This window comes from Bufo bufo, chromosome 2, assembly GCF_905171765.1.
Source record: "Bufo bufo chromosome 2, aBufBuf1.1, whole genome shotgun sequence".
NCBI lineage: Eukaryota > Metazoa > Chordata > Amphibia > Anura > Bufonidae > Bufo > Bufo bufo.
Genome location: NC_053390.1, coordinates 454,603,699 through 454,621,524, shown reverse-complemented (window position 1 = coordinate 454,621,524; position 17,826 = coordinate 454,603,699). Strand labels below are relative to the sequence as shown.

The following is a 17,826-nucleotide window of genomic DNA, read 5'->3' as shown; positions in this document are numbered from 1 at the left end:
ACTTACAGAGCTGCCTATGGAGTGATGGGGCACGGCCTCACTACACTGCTCTACAATAGATGGTAATGATGTAATCCTACCTACCATATGCCATCATGGCTGAGCGGCTGATAGGAATCACCAATATGTAGAATATGCAAGTGCCAGAGTGTAGTAAGGCCAAGTCCGCTCACCTTCCTCAGGCAACTCTTCAAGTAGAGGCAACTAGTCCTGCTCACAATCTCGGACAGGTTGCTGACAGCCATTTTAAATCAATCCTGAAGAACCCTTTTAAATGTATTAGATGTGTTAACTAGATGGACTTTAGGCATTTAACAATTGACATCATTCCGTACTGATTCTAATTTCTACAATGTTTTGTTCATACACTGCCACATCAAATTATTATGTTTTCTACTCTGGTTGAAACCCCAAATGGAAACAGATGACAGAACTGCTGCTTTTCTAATTCATACTCCAAAGGAAACTTTATCAATATTTCACATAAATAAGTAGCTGGGAATCTCTAACAGCAGGACCCAACTATAGTACAAGCAACTGCTTCTTAGATAATTTCACATGACTGCCCTGGATTTTACGAAACATGTAACATACTGTACATACATCTTATTAACAAGATCTTACAAATCTAAATTGTATATAATATTTATGCAAATTGTGAGATTTAATAATGTAGCATCCAGATTTTAGGTAAAAAAAATTATTGGTTATATTCATAAATCAAAGAAGCAAGGGATGCAAATGAGCTCTCAAAAAGCTCTGCCTCTAATTCCACCAGATGTATGGCAGCTATCCTATAAGTCAATGTTCTACCCTTTAAATAAGCTTTGAGACATGACTCGGATATTAACCCCTTAAGGACTTGTTTCCCGAGTCCTTAAGGACCCATGACGTACCGGTACGTCCTGTGTACGTCCTGTGATCGGAACCCGGTGCCTGCTCAAATAATTGAACAGGCACCTTGGCTAAATGTGCGGGAGGGTCCCGTGACCCCCCCGTGTCAGCGATCGCCGAAAACCGCAGCTCAATTCAGACCTGCGGTTTGCGGCTTTTACCTGCGGTTGCGGCGGTTGGCGGTGCCATCGGGTCCCCATGCGGCTGTAGGGGGGACCCGATGGCATGGAAGGCAGTGCGATGCCTAAGGAAGGCATCACACTGCCTTCCGGTGACGAGCCTGTGAGATCCAGCCCCCTGGATCTCACAGGCCGGAAGCTGTATGAGTAATACTCACTGTATTACTCATACAGCCAATGCATTCCAATACAGAAGTATTGGAATGCATTGTAAAGGATTAGACCCCCAAAAGTTCAAGTCACAAAGTGGGACAAAAAATAAAGTGAAAAAAAAAGTTGAAAAAATAAAGATTTCCCCCCAAAAATTTAAAGTTTTAAGTAAAAATAAACAAAAACGTAATTTTCCCCAAATAAAGTTAAAAAAAAGTTGATAAAAAATAGGAAAAAAAAAGTATACATATTAGGTATCGCCGCGTCCGTATCGACCGGCTCTAGAAACATATCACATGACCTAACCCCTCAGATGAACACCGTAAAAAATAAAAAATAAATACTGTGCTAAATAAACCATTTTTTGTCACCTTACATCACAAAAAGTACAACAGCAAGCAATCAAAAAGGCGTTTGCCCACCAACATAGTACCAATCTAACCGTCACCTAATCCCACAAAAAATGAGCCCCTACTTGAGACAATCGCCCAAAAAATTTAAAAACTATGGCTCAGAATATAGAGACACTAAAACTTACATAAATAAAAAAAAGTACACATATTTGGTATCGCCGCGTTTGTATCGACCGGCTCTATAAAAATATCACATGACCTAACCCCTCAGATGAACACCGTAAAAAATGTAAAATAAAAACTGTGCTAAATAAACAATTTTTTTGTCACCTTACATCACAAAAAGTGTAATAGCAAGCGATCAAAAAGTCATATGCACCCCAAAATAGTGCCAATCAAACAGTCATCTCATCCCACAAAAAAAATTATGGCTCTCAGACTATGGAAACACTAAAACATGATTTTTTTTTGCTTCAAAAATGAAATCATTGTGTAAAACTTACATGAATAAAAAAAAAAAGTATACATATTAGGTATCGCCGCATCCGTATCGACCGGTTCTATAAAAATATCACATGATCTAACCTGTCAGATGAATGTTGTAAATAAAAATAAATAAAAACGGTGCCAAAACAGCTATTTCTTGTTATCTTGCCTCACAAAAAGTGTAATATAGAGCAACCAAAAATCATATGTACCCTAAACTAGTACCAACAATACTGCCACCCTATCCCGTAGTTTCTAAAATGGGGCCACTTTTTTGGAGTTTCTACTCTAGGAATGCATCAGGGGGGCTACAAATGGGACATGGTGTAAAAAAAAAACAGTCCAGCAAAACCTGCCTTCCAAAAACCGTATGGCATTCTTTTCCTTCTGCGCCCTGCCGTGTACCCGTACAGCAGTTTACGACCACATATGGGGTGTTTCTGTAAACTACAGAATCTGGGCCATAAATATGGAGTTTGGTTTGGCTGTTAACCCTTGCTTTGTAACTGTAAAAAAAGTTATTAAAATGGAAAATCTGCCCAAAAAGTGCAATTTTGAAATTGTATCTCTATTTTCCATGAATTCTTGTGGAACACCTAAAGGGTTAACAAAGTTTGTAAAATCAGTTTTAAATACCTTGAGGGGTGTAGTTTCTTAGATGGGGTCACTTTTATGGAGTTTCTACTCTAGGGCAGTGTTTCCCAACCAGTGTGCCTCCAGCTGTTGCAAAACTACAACTCCCAGCATGCCCGGACAGCCTTTGGCTGTGCGGGCATGCTGGGAGTTGTAGTTTTGCAACAGCTGGAGGCACACTGGTTGGGAAACACTGCTCTAGGGGTGCATCAGGGGGGCTTCAAATGGGACATGGTGTAAAAAAAAAACAATCCAGCAAAACCTGCCTTTCAAAAACCGTATGGCATTCCTTTCCTTCTGCGCCCTGCCATGTGCCCGTACAGCGGTTTACGACCACATATGGGGTGTTTCTGTATCTGGGCCATAAATATTGAGTTTGGTTTGGCTGTTAACCCTTGCTTTGTAACTGGAAAAAATTATTAAAATGGAAAATCTGCCCAAAAAGTGAAATTTAGATATTGTATCTCTATTTTCCATTAATTCTTGTGGAACACCTAAAGGGTTAACAAAGTTTGTAAAATCAGTTTTGAATACCTTGAGGGGCGTAGTTTATAGAATGGGGTCATTTTGGGTGGTTTCTATTATGTAAGCCTCGCAAAGTGACTTCAGACCTGAACTGGTCCCTAAAAATTGTGTTTTTGAAAATTTCTGAAAAATTTCAAGATTTGCTTCTAAACTTCTAAGCCTTGTAACATCCCCAAAAAATAAAATATCATTCCCAAAATGATCCAAACATGAAGTAGACATATGGGGAATGTAAAGTAATAACTATTTTTGGACGTATTACTATGTATTATAGAAGTAGAGAAATTGAAACTTGGAAATTTGCTATTTTTTTGAAATTTTTGGTAAAGCAAGTGCGGATGCGGTGCGATTTTCACGCACGGTTGCTAGGAGACGATCGGGATGGAGACCCAATCATTATTATTTTCCCTTATAACATGGTTTTAAGGGAAAATAATAGCATTCTGAATACAGAATGCATAGTAAAACAGCGCTGGAGGGGTTAAAAAAAAATTAAAAATAATTTAACTCACCTTAATCCACTTGATTGCGGAGCCCGGCATCTGCTTCTGTCTCCTTTGTTGAATAGAACCTGTGGTGAGCATTAAGTACAGTTACAGGACCTTTGATGACGTCACTCCGGTCATCACATGGTACGTCACATGATCTTTTACCATGGTGATGGATCATGTGATGACCGGAGTGACGTCATCAAAGGTCCTGGAATGAATGCTTACCACAGGTCCTGTTCAGCACAGAAGGAGACAGACGAGATGTCGGCAGCGCCAGCAAGTGGATTAAGGTGAGTTAATTTTTTATTTATTTATTTTTAACCCCTCCAGCGCTAGTTTACTATGCATTCTGTATTCAGAATGCTATTATTTTCCCTTATAACCATGTTATAAGGGAAAATAATTCAATCTACAGAATACCGATCCCAAGCCCGAACTTCTGTGAAGAAGTTCGGGTTTGGGTACCAAACACGCGCGATTTTTCTCACGCGAGTGCAAAACGCATTACAATGTTTTGCAGTCGTGCGGAAAAATCGCGGGTGTTCCCGCAACGCACCCGCACATTTTCCCGCAACGCCCGTGTGAAAGAGGCCTAAGGGGTTAAATAAGCCAGCACCTTATCTGCAGACAGCTGTTTTGGGTTGATTGCCCCTCATCAGTGCAGAGCAGAGAGTACTGGTTGAGTACATAGTTTTGTTTAGGCCTCATGCACACGACCGTGCCGTTTTTTGCGGTCCGCAAACCGCGGATCCGCATAAAACGGAAGACGCCCCTGTGTTGCGGAACGGAACGGGCATCGGCAATATAAATGACTATTCTTGTCCGCAAAGCGCGGACAAGAATAGGACATGTTATTTTTTTTAGCGGAGCCGCGGAACGGAGCCATGGATGCGGACAGCACACGGAGTGCTGTCCGCATCTTTTGCGGCCCCATTGAAGTGAATGGGTCCGCATCCGAGCCGCCAAAACGGCGGCTCGGATGCGGACCCAAACAACGGTCGTGTGCATGAGGCCTTAAGGTATCTTTTTATGCAAAATATATTGTCTCAAGCTTTAACCTTTTAATTTTATCTAACAGGAATCTTTGGTTACAAAAATGTGACACGTATTCCTGCTGGTGCAACGCACATTAAGGTGACTGATCGAAGTCGAAACATTTTAGGTAAAAGAACTTTGCCCATATGATTGCAAGACAAATTTATGTAAAATAAATTTTAAAAAATGTAAGTTTGTTCACTTGGTTCTGTCTCTTTTCACCAAAAATTGGAGTACAGGTAACACTTTAGTATAAAAGATCATTATGTCTCTATCTGCATCATATTATGATTGCTTCAGCTCTCTCCCCGAGGTTCATTCACATTACAATTCTGTATGTGTGGACTCTGCACAATGGTAACCAGGGAGAAGCCCACATGAAAACTGTGTAGTCACTGGCATAGTTATAGGGGTCGCATCCGTTGCATTTACAACAGGGCCCCTAAGCCAGGGGTACTTTACTTTTCCCTTTATAAGATGCAATGCATATTATAAAGGGAATACTAGTGAGCGCTTCCATTATGGAATGAAGCGCTGTGAGCACTGTACTTACCCCTCCTCCTTCTCGCTCTTCTCAGGTCCCATGCTGCTGTGTCCTGGCTGCCTGCAGAATCAGGATGTACAGAGCGCACTGTGACCTGACGCTGCAGGCAGTCAGGTGACTGTGCAGAGCGGGCCCCGAGAAGAGAGCAGGGAGACCACAGTACTTGGAGAGTGGCGGTAGGAGAGGTAAGTTTATTTATTTATTTTAGTCTGATCTGAGGTCTAATAGGGGGTCTGGAAGTCTGGTCTGAGGTCTGATATGGGTGTGTGGAAGTCATATGGGAGTCTGGAAGTGTAATGGGGGTCTAAAGGTCTAATGGGGGGTCTGGAGGTCTGGTCTGAGGTCTGATATGAGGGTCTGGAGGTCTGATATGGGGGTCTGGAGGTCTGGTCTACGGTCTGATATGGGGGTCTGGAGGTCTAATTGGGTCTGATAAGGGGGTCTGGAGGTCTAATGGGGGTTTGATCTGAGGTCTGATCTGAAAGGTAAGGGGGTATTTTTTGTACAATATAAAGTTTTTTTTGTACTGGCGCACTATCTGTGTGGTACTAGTATTTTCAGGGAGACTGTTCCTGCAGGATAGTATTGGGGGAGGGCAGGATGGGGTGTTGAGAAGGTGGTGAGGATGATGGAAAAGTAGGATAAGATGTCTGCTTGTTAAACTCTGCAGAGATGAGACACGGCTGAAATAAATCATCATGGCGGTCTGGTCTGAAAGGAGAAGATGAGGAAAGAAAATATCTACATCAGAGGAGACGTCACTGAATGTAAAAGGTACATATGTGGCGCTGTATTATCCTGTATGTTCTGTATCCCTGTATGTAATATTTTCCAAGTAGGAGTTCTCAGCTTTTTTTTCTGTACGAGTGCTGCCTTCTCTGCTCTGTTTACCTGCTCACCACTGCAATTTCTGTGGCAAGCACGTAAACAGAGCAGAGAAAGCAGCTCTCATATAAGAGCTGCCTTCTCTTCAAACAGCTGATCGGTGGGGGTGCCAGGGGTCGGACCTCCGCCAATCTGATATTAATGACCTATCCTGAGGATAGGTCATCAGTAGTAAAAAATAATAATAATAATAATAATACAACCCCTTTAACAGTAGCACTGGTGGTAAGGGGTTAGGTTGAGAATTTGGTATGGGGGGTTGTTTCAATTTTTACCTCAGGCACTGAGGGAGGGGGAAAGAGGGCCCAAGCTGAACTCTTGCACCAGAGCCCACGAGCCTTTAGCTACACCCCTGTGTATAGCAATGAATTCATATGAGCTGTCCTCAGGATAGGTCATCAATATCAGATTTGTGGGGGCCTAATTTCTGGCACCCCTGCAAATCAGCTGTGTGTTAGAACAGGAAGGAGTCTTCAAATACACATTAGATGCTGTCGAATAAATGCTTGTTCAACTGCAGCTATACCTGTGGACACAGTCCCCGTACATGCTGAGTGTGCATGTGGAATGGAAGACTGGAGGTATAAGCAATAGGTAATTAGGAAAATGGATCACAAGGGTAGTTTTTAAAGTCAGTTTTCTTTTGCCTGTGCTTTGTCCGTTTGTCAAATGTTGTACATCTTTGCATCTTTAGACATAACACTTTTGTCCAGGGCTGTTAGCTCTTAGACTTGGGCTGCATGTTCATCTTGGCCACGACATGCATTCCATGACCAACGGTTGCTGTGTAGCAGTGCAGCCATTGGAATGAATGGAATTGCAGCACAACTTGTAAATTGTTGCAACCACGACACCAGATTGTAAAAAATTCTGCAGTGTTGGATTTTTTTTCAGTTTCTGGGGTCACAGTCGCAACAACTTACAAGTTGCACTGTGAGTCCATTCAGTTTAATGATGGAACTGCTACACAGTGACCCTTGGTTGTGCGATGGGTGTTACAGCCACAATCGCTGTATAGTCCTAGTCTTGTACAAATGTCCATGTCCATTTGATGTACATTTGTTTCATCCGTGGAGATGTCCATTAATGATCCATGTATCTGATGTTTGCCCTCTGTGCATCATCAGTAGAGACGAGCGAATCAGTTCTTACAAATCTTTACATTCATCAGACTTCTTGAGCCGCGAGGGGCTGGCCCGCTGCTCAAGAGGTTCCCCGCTACCCCTTGATTGACAGGGCCGGACATCTCGCCTGGCTCTGTCAATCTCCTGCCTGTGCAGTTTCCCCGAATAGCAGCGCAAATGCAGAGAGGTAATGCTACAGGAGCAGCAAAGATGCTGACAGAAATGGCATGTGCCAAAATGTGTGACTTTTTTTTACTCCAGAATTCTGGCACAAAGAAAATGATAACTGTTCCCCAACATATTTCTGCTAGTCTTTGCTAATATTTTAATATTGTGCATTCTTTTTATCAGCCCTGATGAGCCTGAGTAAAGGCTATGTGATTAATGGGGATTGGGCAATGTCCAGGTCTGGCGTGTACAAAGTGGCAGGAACAGAGGTACATTACACCCGTGTCACAGCCAGTCATGAATTTCTAGAGGCATTGGGTCCTACTGATGAGGACTTGTATGTTCTGGTGAGACATTTTTATTTATGTCTACTTATATGAGTGATTGCTCTTTTGATTATGTCTTTTCTCACATATGTTCTGCCTCCTCTTCATGTGGATCAGTAGGTAGGTTGTTTATTATCTTACATGATAAACTTCAAAAGTGAAAATCTATTTTTAATATCTTTTTTTTTCAACGGTAGCACATATGATATACATACTGTATATTGATTGGAAAGAAAACAGAGATATAATATTTAGCAGTAGGTGCTCTGTGTGTGCTCTCACCATGTCTCACCATACTGTAGGCTCTTCAACATGGGCATAAGCAAAGCATCTTTTGAGGTAAGCATAGCTTTAGGCAACATGCTTATGCTTCACCCAGGACCCCTTACAATTGAGCAGACATTAAGAATAAAATAAGGAGGTCATAAACTGTAATGCTGGGTTCACACCTGAGCGTTTTACAGCGCGTTCCTACGCGCTGTAAAACGCGCAACAGGCAAGAACCAATGATTCCCTATGGGCATGGTTCTCACCTGAGCGTTTTTACAGCGCGTACGAATGCGCTGTAAAACGCCCTACGCCCCAAGAAGTACAGGAGCTTCTTTGGGGCGTATTGTCGCGCGTTCGCGCACATAGACTTCAGCGGGAACGCGCGACAATGGGCGTTTCTTGTTTGCTCATTTAAAAACGCGCGTACGTGCGATTATATATGAAGTGGCCCCGCGCACATAACTGGCTTTGTGTGTAAAGTATTTTACTACTGTCTGAAACAAGCTCTCTCCTATTGATAAAATGGCCAGCCTCTGTACTCACTTTCACTATGAATGCACTGCAGCGAGCGGCAGCGAGCTGGCCGGCGCGTGACTGACGTCACTTAGTAACGCTCCTGCTCCCTGCCGCTCGCTACCGTGCATTCATAGTGAAAGTGAGTAGTGAACGTTAACTGATTGGTGGCCAGTGCGGCCGGCCCCCCTCCCTCCCTGTCACTTACCACTTACCAGTAGGAGGAGCTCCCGACCGGACACAGACCATCGCAGCTCGCAGGTAAGTATAATGGTTCTACAAATTGCTAAGTAACCATGGCAACCGGGACTGCAGTAGCGTCCTGGTTGCCATGGTTACCGATCGGAGCCCCAGCGATTAAACTGGGACTCCGATCGGTACACTCCGCTGCCACCAATGATAGGGGGGAGATTTTAATTAGGAGGGGGAGGGAGGGGGGGGCCCACTGGCAACCAACGAGTTAACTATAGGGGAGGGAGGGGGGCCGGCCACACTGGCCACCAATGAGTTAACTACAGGGGAGGGGGGGCCCACTGGCCACCAATGAGTTAACTACAGGGGAGGGGGGGGGCCGGCCGCACTGGCCACCAATGAGTTAACTACAGGGGAGGGAGGGGGGGCCGGCCACACTGGCCACCAATGTGTTAACTACAGGGGGGGGGGCTGCCCTCTGCTGCCTGGCAGCACCTGCCAGGCAGCAGGGGGCAGTCATGTACACTGTTCTTTTAGTATATTCTAACCTGATGCGTCCCCATCACCATGGGAACGCCTCTGTGTTAGAATATACTGTCGGATTTGAGTTTCACGATGTAACTCAAATCCGACGGTATATTCTAACATAGAGCCGTTCCCATGGTGATGGGGACGCTTCAAGTTAAAATATACCATCGGATTGGAGAAAACTCCGATCCGATGGTATATTAACTCCTGACTTTACATTGAAAGTCAATGGGGGACGGATCCGTTTGAAATTACACCATATTGTGTCAACGTCAAACGGATCCGTCCCTATTGACTTGCATTGTAATTCAGGACGGATCCGTTTGGCTCCGCACGGCCAGGCGGACACCAAAACGAAATTTTTTTCATGTCCGTGGATCCTCCAAAAATCAAGGAAGACCCACGGACGAAAAAACGGTCACGGATCACGGAAAAACGGAACCCCGTTTTGCGGACCGCAAAAAAATACGGTCGTGTGCATGAGGCCTTAAACTGATCCGTTTTGATTTTGCACATTAGGATGTCTCTGTTCCGTTAGGATGTAGTTTTGTGAAATCAAAACGGAAAAAAACGGATCCGTTTTTTGGGGCTCTTAAAAAAAATTGATCACCACCATTGACTTATATCGTTTACAATGATGGATACGTTTTTTTTCCCCATTTTTATGCTGCAAGCTGCGGTTTTGTATCCGGTCACAAAACGGAATGCTGACAGAATGGAAGACATCCTGATGCATCCTGAACGGATCTCTTTCTATTCAGAATGCATGAGGACTAAACAGAATTTTGTAGACCTAGTCCCAGGAGAGGTAAGTCCGATAGTGTAGTTTCCCATCTACAGAAGCCAATTTGCCATTGGTAGATGGTTCCAACACAATTTAAATAAAAAATGTGCCCAAACTGCGTCACATTTTCACTTTTAGTAAGTATCGCAGTAATGCAATTCAGAATAATCCATGTTTCCAATGTTTGCATGTGTCTTTGGAGCAATATGTTGCTACATATATGATTTATTTACTTTTGCATGTTGTCAACCAGGCTAGCACCTGTATTTTATTTTATATTGTTGGAGGAGAATGTCAATGTAACTTAATTTTTTTAAACAGAAATTGATGGCAGCAGCTGTGGTAAATTTTTGTCTTCATTTACAGCAGAAAACTGGAGTAAATGAAGATAAATGAGTCTGGCCCGCTGTCCTCACCCCTTCCCTTTACGGAAAGTGGCAAGAGTGGCCTAGAAATGTCACTTGCGACAAAATATCGTCACAGTGGAGTTTGATGCGCCGCAAACACAGGGTTTGCCCCTTTTTAAGTGAGAAAAGTGGTGTGGGGGGAATGATATATTCCCCCCATAGTTCTGTAGTTGTACCCAGTCTGTTCCTGATTTGCTATATTCTTCCAAATAACTTGTGGCATGGACATTCACATCCACTTCATAATTTACTTAATTATATCTTACCAGGTTCTCTTTCAGGAACAGAACCCAGGCATTGAATATGAATATTGGCTACCTAAGGACAATTACTACAACTTGCAGAGAGATTCACAAGCTACACATAAGGCAGTCGATTTTGTTTTGGAGGCCTGGGTTCATACACCTACATCCACTAGTGCAGGAGACACAGCGAAGGAGGAAAGTAAGAAAAAAAACCACCCTAATGACAAAACAGGTATGTCTATGAGATACTATTATATTGTGTTCCTGCCTTAAAGGGGCTATCTGGTAAATAATATAGACCTATTCTCAGGATAGGACATCAATACCAGATATTATAATTACACTGCACCGCCAGAACTTTTGAGATAACGTGCAGTATAATCTTGAAGAAGTAGGAACACTGCCTTGAAGAGGTAGGAACAGCAGATTGTCTGGGTTGCCGGGAGTCAGATCTACACTGATCAGATATTGATTACCTATCCTGAGGATAGGTTATCAATATGTACTGGCTGCACAACCCCATTAAGCTTTGTGAGGCAGTGACAGGCCCCATATATGAGGCAAGATATGTGTCTCCTAGAATGGTGCAGGAAACCTATTAGAAAAGAAGATATATGGTATGATTTGCTGTGTTTTCTCCACGATCACCTGGCCTGAGGTGAGGCCAGGTGCGATAATCACTTGGGGATAAAGAAATCCTCAGTGTGTGAGAGGAGGAGTTAGGCCCTAAGGAACAGACCTGCAGAGGGCCTGTGTGGTCCCAGCCAGGAGGGCTTTGGGGCCACAAGGCTGAGGAAGCCTTAGTTTTGATGGAATTAAGAAGTGTTGTAGAAATATTAATAGTTGTAATCTGCTCTCCAATATCTTTGTGTAAGGAAATGTAAACCCCCTTTTCCTCAGCCGCAGTCAGAGCCAGACCTAGGTGTTACCATCTTGAATTCTGAGCAACTCCTCTCCTCCCTGCCCAGTCTGTTTCTTTTATTTACTCACAAAAGGTGTAAAAGGGGCAGCCCCAGACAAGGATACAGGAAGTGATGACATACAGGAAGTGATGACATGTCAAAGGACAGGGAAGGGCATCAACGTGGCTGGACAGACAATGCACACACCCCATCCCTGTATAAGGAAGGATGAGTCATGTCCATTGCCTGACCAGCCAGATGGCCGCCCATCCCCCATCACTGTCAGCATGGACCTCATTCAATATTGCTCAAAGCGATCAGTATCTAGTGAAGATCATTCTACTGGTTCTTATAGGTTTGAGATTATCTGCGAGACATTGCTACGGCTATTGTCAGTATAAGGTACGAGTATACCGACAAGGCAGATATGCATGTCTTAAAAGAAGATATGTATCCAGAAAGGGATAGCGAAACCGCAGCAGAGGTATAATATGTATCTCTCGTTATGCAGACTTCACTTCTCTAATGTGTATAGACATTGGAAGGGAAGAAGCCCAGTGCATTGCACTTAGTGCTCACAAACCGGCAAACGCCCCCCTACACACTGAGAACAAACCGGCAAACGCCCCCCTACACACTAGAAATGGAAGATGGGTTACTGTAGGTTCTGGTAGACTGAGAGTTGTGGATAGAAGACATGTCCCATAGTCTGTGGCTCTCCATAATTCATTTGCAGCACTTTCAGAATGCAAGAGCAACATGGAGGATGGCTCAAGCACAGTGGGTGAGAAACAATCATCTCCCATGCCTAAAGTATGTAAGACTGCAGCCAAAGACAAAAAGGAGAAGGTGAGGATTGATAGTAAGCAGCTGTTGGTGGGTGATTCCATCATAAGAGGTTTGAAGTTTGAGGAGAATGGTGTTGTGAGATGTCTCCCTGGTGCTACCGCTAGCAGGGATAGACGACAGATCCTTAATATTGTTAGACAAGTAAAGCAGGAAAGGGAAGTGGATGTCCATCTTGGGACAAACGATCTGGCTTGCAATGAGGTTTCAAAGGTGAAAGAAGCTTTTCACACACTTGGAAAGGATATACGGGAGGTTGCATCAACTGTTTCATTTTCTGCAGTTTTGCCTGTGCATAACCTTCAGCATAACAGGAAGATGTGCATTAAGGAATTCAATGTATGGCTTGGTGAATGGTGTCTGAACCAAGGGTTTGGTTTTGTGTCTCATGTTAGCTCTTGTTGGAATGGAAAAGAACTGTACAAGAAAGATGGTTTGCATCTTTCTCTCAAGGGAACGAATGTCCTCGGTGAACAGTTCCAAGTATTTGCTAAGCAGCATTTAAACTAGGAAAGGGGGGCAAAAGAGTGATAATCCAGCAGTCCAACTGCCCCCCGGAACAATGCCAGAAGATGCCAGTAGCACAAAGGTTAAGAAATGACAAGCTCAGATTCTTGTCTACAAATGCTCGCAGTTTAGGGAATAAGATCAATGAACTTGAGGCTATAATGGCATCTGAGAATATAGATGTAGTGGCTGTTACTGAGACGTGGTTCAAGGGGAGTAATGACTGGGATATATCAATACCAGGGTTCTCTCTATATAGGAAACACAGAGAAGGCAAGAAGGGTGAGGGGTGGCCCTGTATGTGAAAGATAGCATAAAATCTAATTTGATACAAGTTAGCGAGAACAATTTAGAGTCAGTTTCGGTTACCTTGCAGCTTGATAATCATGAGGTAACACGTGTAGGTGTGATATATAGACCACCTAGCCAAGTCAAAGAATTAGATGATCTACTAGTTGAGGAAATAGCTAAAATGACATTGAAAGGTGAAGTTATCATTATGGGAGACTTTAATCTGCCTGGTGTAAACTGGAAAACCAAAATAGCTAGTTCTGCCAGGAGTACAGATATTCTAAATTCCCTACTGGGATTATCTCTACAGCAAGTAGTTGAGGAGCGAACCCGGAAGGAGGCCATTTTAGATTTAGTGTTCACAAATGGGAATTTGGTATCTGATATTACTGTAGGGGAAAGCTTGGGATCTAGTGATCACCAGTCAGTGTGGTTTACCATAAGTACAGTCACTGAGTCACACCACACAAAAACAAAAGTTTTAGATTTTAGAAAAACTGACTTTTCTAAAATTAGATTAGTGGTATATGAGTCCCTATCAGATTGGAACTGTTTCATTGGAGTCCAGGAGAAATGGGACTACTTAAAAGTGGCACTATTGAAGGCAACAGAAAATTGCATTAGGCTTGTCAGTAAAAGCAAAAAAAGGAAGAGACCACTGTGGTACTCAGCAGAAGTGGCCAAAATCATTAAAAACAAAAAGATAGCATTTAGGAATTATAAAAAAAACAAAAACGAGGATGACAGGCAAATTTATAAGATTAGGCAGAGAGAGGCCAAACAAGTTATAAGAGCTTCTAAAGCACCGGCAGAAGAGAAATTAGCTCAGTCAGGGGAAAAAGGCGATAAGGCATTCTTCAGATACATAAATGAAAAAAGGAAACTAAAACAAGGAATTACCAAATTAAAAACAAAAGAAGGAAGGTATATGGAAGAAGATAAAGAACTAGCTAACTGCCTCAATGAATACTTCTTGTCACGACCGCTATCCCAGCAGCAGTCATGTCGCACCAGACGGAGGGGAAGGGGGACCCTTATCTACGGATGGGAATAGTATGGCCACCCCTGACTAACCCTAAGCTGGCACCTGTCTGCCCTGATACCCTAGACGGGGTGTGAACCCGTGCGGCGAGCAGGATGCCTAAACCCTCAGTCACCCTAACAAGCCTAGAGTGGGGAAAGGCCGATGGGAGCACTAGTCACCATCACTCATGTCTAGGAGAACAGCAGGGGAAGACAGCAACAAACAAACTATAGCAGAGATAGACTTATCCAGTCACGAGCAGAGAAGGTGATTCCAATCACGACAGTCCACGCCGGACAAGAGCTCCACAGCAACACCATCAAACGATCTCCTTCAAAGGTCAGAATAGAACTGGAAGTAAGGACTATATCTGACAATGACTGCAAGTGAAACTGAAACTAATATAGTAGCTGGGAGTGGCAGACAGGACTCACCTGAGAAGGATGCCTACAAACTCCCAGTCAGGACAAGAAGGTTCACAAGGCAAAACCCGGATGACATACCCTGAACCATGGAGCAAACTCACAAGCTATCGCGAGTAGCAAGTCGCTGCGACCTTCTCCTCCCAGACCTGTCTGGATCAGTCACAGTCGTGACAGTACCCCCCTTTCTACGAGGGGCCCCCGGACCCTCAAGACCAGGCCTCTCCGGATGGGAGCTATGAAAAGCCCGAATGAGTCTGTCTGCTTTTATCTCTGAAGCTGGAACCCACATTCTCTTTTCGGAACCATAACCTCTCCAGTGCACCAGGTACTGAAGAGAGCGGCAAACATATCGTGAGTCAACAATCTTTTCTACCTGAAACTCAAGACTGCCATCAACAACCACCGGTGGAGGCGGTAGTGGCAATGGTTCAGGAGGTTCTACATATCTCTTAAGCAGAGATCTGTGGAAGACATTATGGATCCTTAGAGTCTGAGGTAGCTCCAGACGAAAAGCCACCGGGTTAATGATCTTAATTACCCTATAAGGACCAATAAATCTCGGACCTAATTTCCATGAGGGAACCTTCAACTTGATATTTCTGGTAGACAACCACACCAAGTCATTCACCCCAAGGTCCGGACCTTCAGAGCGCCTCCTATCAGCCACACGTTTGTATCTACCACCCATTCTCTTCAAACTTTCTTGCACACTCTGCCACACTGAAGAAAGTGAAGACGCAAATCGTTCCTCCTCGGGAATCCCAGACGCCCCCCCCCTCACTAAACGTACAAAACTGAGGATGGAAACCATACGCACCAAAAAATGGTGACTTATCGGTGGATTCTTGACGACGATTATTAATGGCAAACTCGGCTAACGGTAAATAAGATGACCATTCCTCCTGATTTTCAGAAAAAAATGCATCTCAAATATGTCTCTAGGTTTTGATTGGTACATTCAGTCTGACCGTTGGACTGTGGATGGAAAGATGAAGAAAACGACAGATGAACCCCTAAACGAGAACAAAAAGCTTTCCAAAATTTAGAAACGAATTGGGTACCACGATCCGAAACAATATCGGAAGGGACCCTGTGAAGCTTCACGATGTGGTCAATAAAACCTGAGCCAGTGTGTTAGCATTAGGCAATGCGGCAAGAGCAATAAAGTGCACCATTTTACTGAATCTGTCAACAACTACAAGAATAACAGTTTTCCCCGCTGATACTGGTAGATCCGTAATGAAATCCATTGATAGGTGCGTCCAAGGCCTGTTGGGGATGGCTAGAGGTAAAAGACGCCCTGCCGGACGAGTATGATCTACCTTAGAACGAGCACAGGTAGCACATGCAGACACAAAATTCAACACCTCCTGGCGCCACTTAGGCCACCAGAACCGACGAGACACTAATTCAGAGGTTGCCCTACTACCTGGGTGTCCTGCCAGTGTGGAGTTATGGTGTTCTTTTAGTATCTCCAGGCGTAAATTTTCTGGCACAAACAGTTTACCCGAGGGGCAGGAGGCCGGGGCGTCCCCCTGAGCTTCCAACACCCTCCCCTCTAAACCTGAGTGTAATGCAGAGACCACCACCCCCTTTTGCAAAATGGGCTCTGGTACCTCAACATCACCCCCTCCAGGAAAACTTCGAGACAATGCATCCGCCTTAGTATTTTTTGCCCCCGGGCGATAGGTTATTCCAAATTAAACCTAGTAAAAAATAACGACCACCGAGCCTGTCTAGGGGTGAGACGTTTAGCAGACTCCAGATATAATACGTTTTTGTGATCAGTAATCACCGTGACGGGATGAACCGCCCCCTCCAAAAAATTACGCCACTCCTCAAAAGCCAACTTAATAGCCAAAAGTTCCCTGTTGCCAATATCATAGTTCCTTTCTGCAGTAGACAATTTCTTCGAAAAGAAAGCACACGGACGCCATTCACCAGGGGACGGGCCCTGAGATAGTACCGCTCCCACCCCCACCTCTGATGGGTCAACCTCTACAATAAAAGGAAGCGAGACATCTGGCTGTACGAGAATAGGGGCCGAGGTGAATCTCTCCTTCAGAGATGGAAAGGCAGTTTTGGCTGCATGTGACCATTTGGAAAAATCGGATCCCTTTCGGGTCATGTCCGTCAGTGGTTTGACCACCAAGGAATAGTTCTTTATAAATTTTCTATAAAAATTGGCAAACCCCAGGAAGCGTTGCAATGCTATCAGGTTCTCAGGCAGATCCCAGTCTATAATCGCCCGGACTTTCTCTGGATCCATGCGGAAACCTGAATCTGACAACACATACCCCAGAAATGGCAGTTCTTTTACGGCGAACACACATTTTTCTAACTTAGCAAACAATTTGTTGGCCCTTAATATCTGCAGCACTTGTCTCACATGGATCTTATCTGTATCCAGATCCGGGGAATAGACCAGGATGTCATCAAGATATATCACAACAAATCTCCCGATAAGGTGACTAAAAATATAGTTGACAAAATGTTGGAATACCGCAGGCGCATTAGTAAGACCAAATGGCATGACCAGATTTTCATAATGCCCTTCCGGAGTATTAAAAGCCGTCTTCCACTCATCCCCCTCTTTGATGCGAACCAGGTTATAGGCTCCTCTGAGATCCATTTTGGAGAACCATTTAGCACCAGCAACCTGATTAAAGAGGTCGGGAATGAGAGGAAGAGGATAGGGATCTCGGATAGTTATCCGGTTTAATTCCTGGAAATCCAGGCAAGGACGTAGGCCCCCATCTTTCTTTTTAACGAAAAAGAACCCTGCAGCCACAGGTGAAGAAGAGGGTCTGATGTGTCCCTTAGCCAAACTCTCCGAAATATAATCTTTCATAGCCTTCCTCTCCGGGCCGGAAAGATTGTATAACCGGGTTTTAGGTAGTTTTGCCCCAGGTAATAGATTAATCGGGCAATCATATGGACGATGAGGTGGTAACCCCTGACAACCCTTCTCAGAGAACACATCCATAAAATCTGACAGAAAGGCAGGTAAAGATGTTACAGAGAGTGTAGAGCACCTACTACTCAAGCAGTTGTCCTTACAATGTTCACTCCACTCCACAATCTCCCCGGCCTGCCAAT

General features: G+C 44.0%; 1 protein-coding gene across 1 annotated transcript in view; it reads left to right on the top strand.

Moving 5' to 3' along the window:
• Nucleotides 1-17,826, top strand: part of ADAMTSL5 (ADAMTS like 5) — a 59,948-nt gene that overhangs the window by 25,193 nt on the left and 16,929 nt on the right. Inside the window, exons 8-10 of the mRNA XM_040420413.1 lie at nucleotides 4,790-4,873; nucleotides 7,651-7,814; nucleotides 10,757-10,964. Of these exons, the coding sequence (XP_040276347.1) occupies nucleotides 4,790-4,873; nucleotides 7,651-7,814; nucleotides 10,757-10,964 (456 nt within the window). The remainder of the gene's footprint in view (nucleotides 1-4,789; nucleotides 4,874-7,650; nucleotides 7,815-10,756; nucleotides 10,965-17,826) is intronic.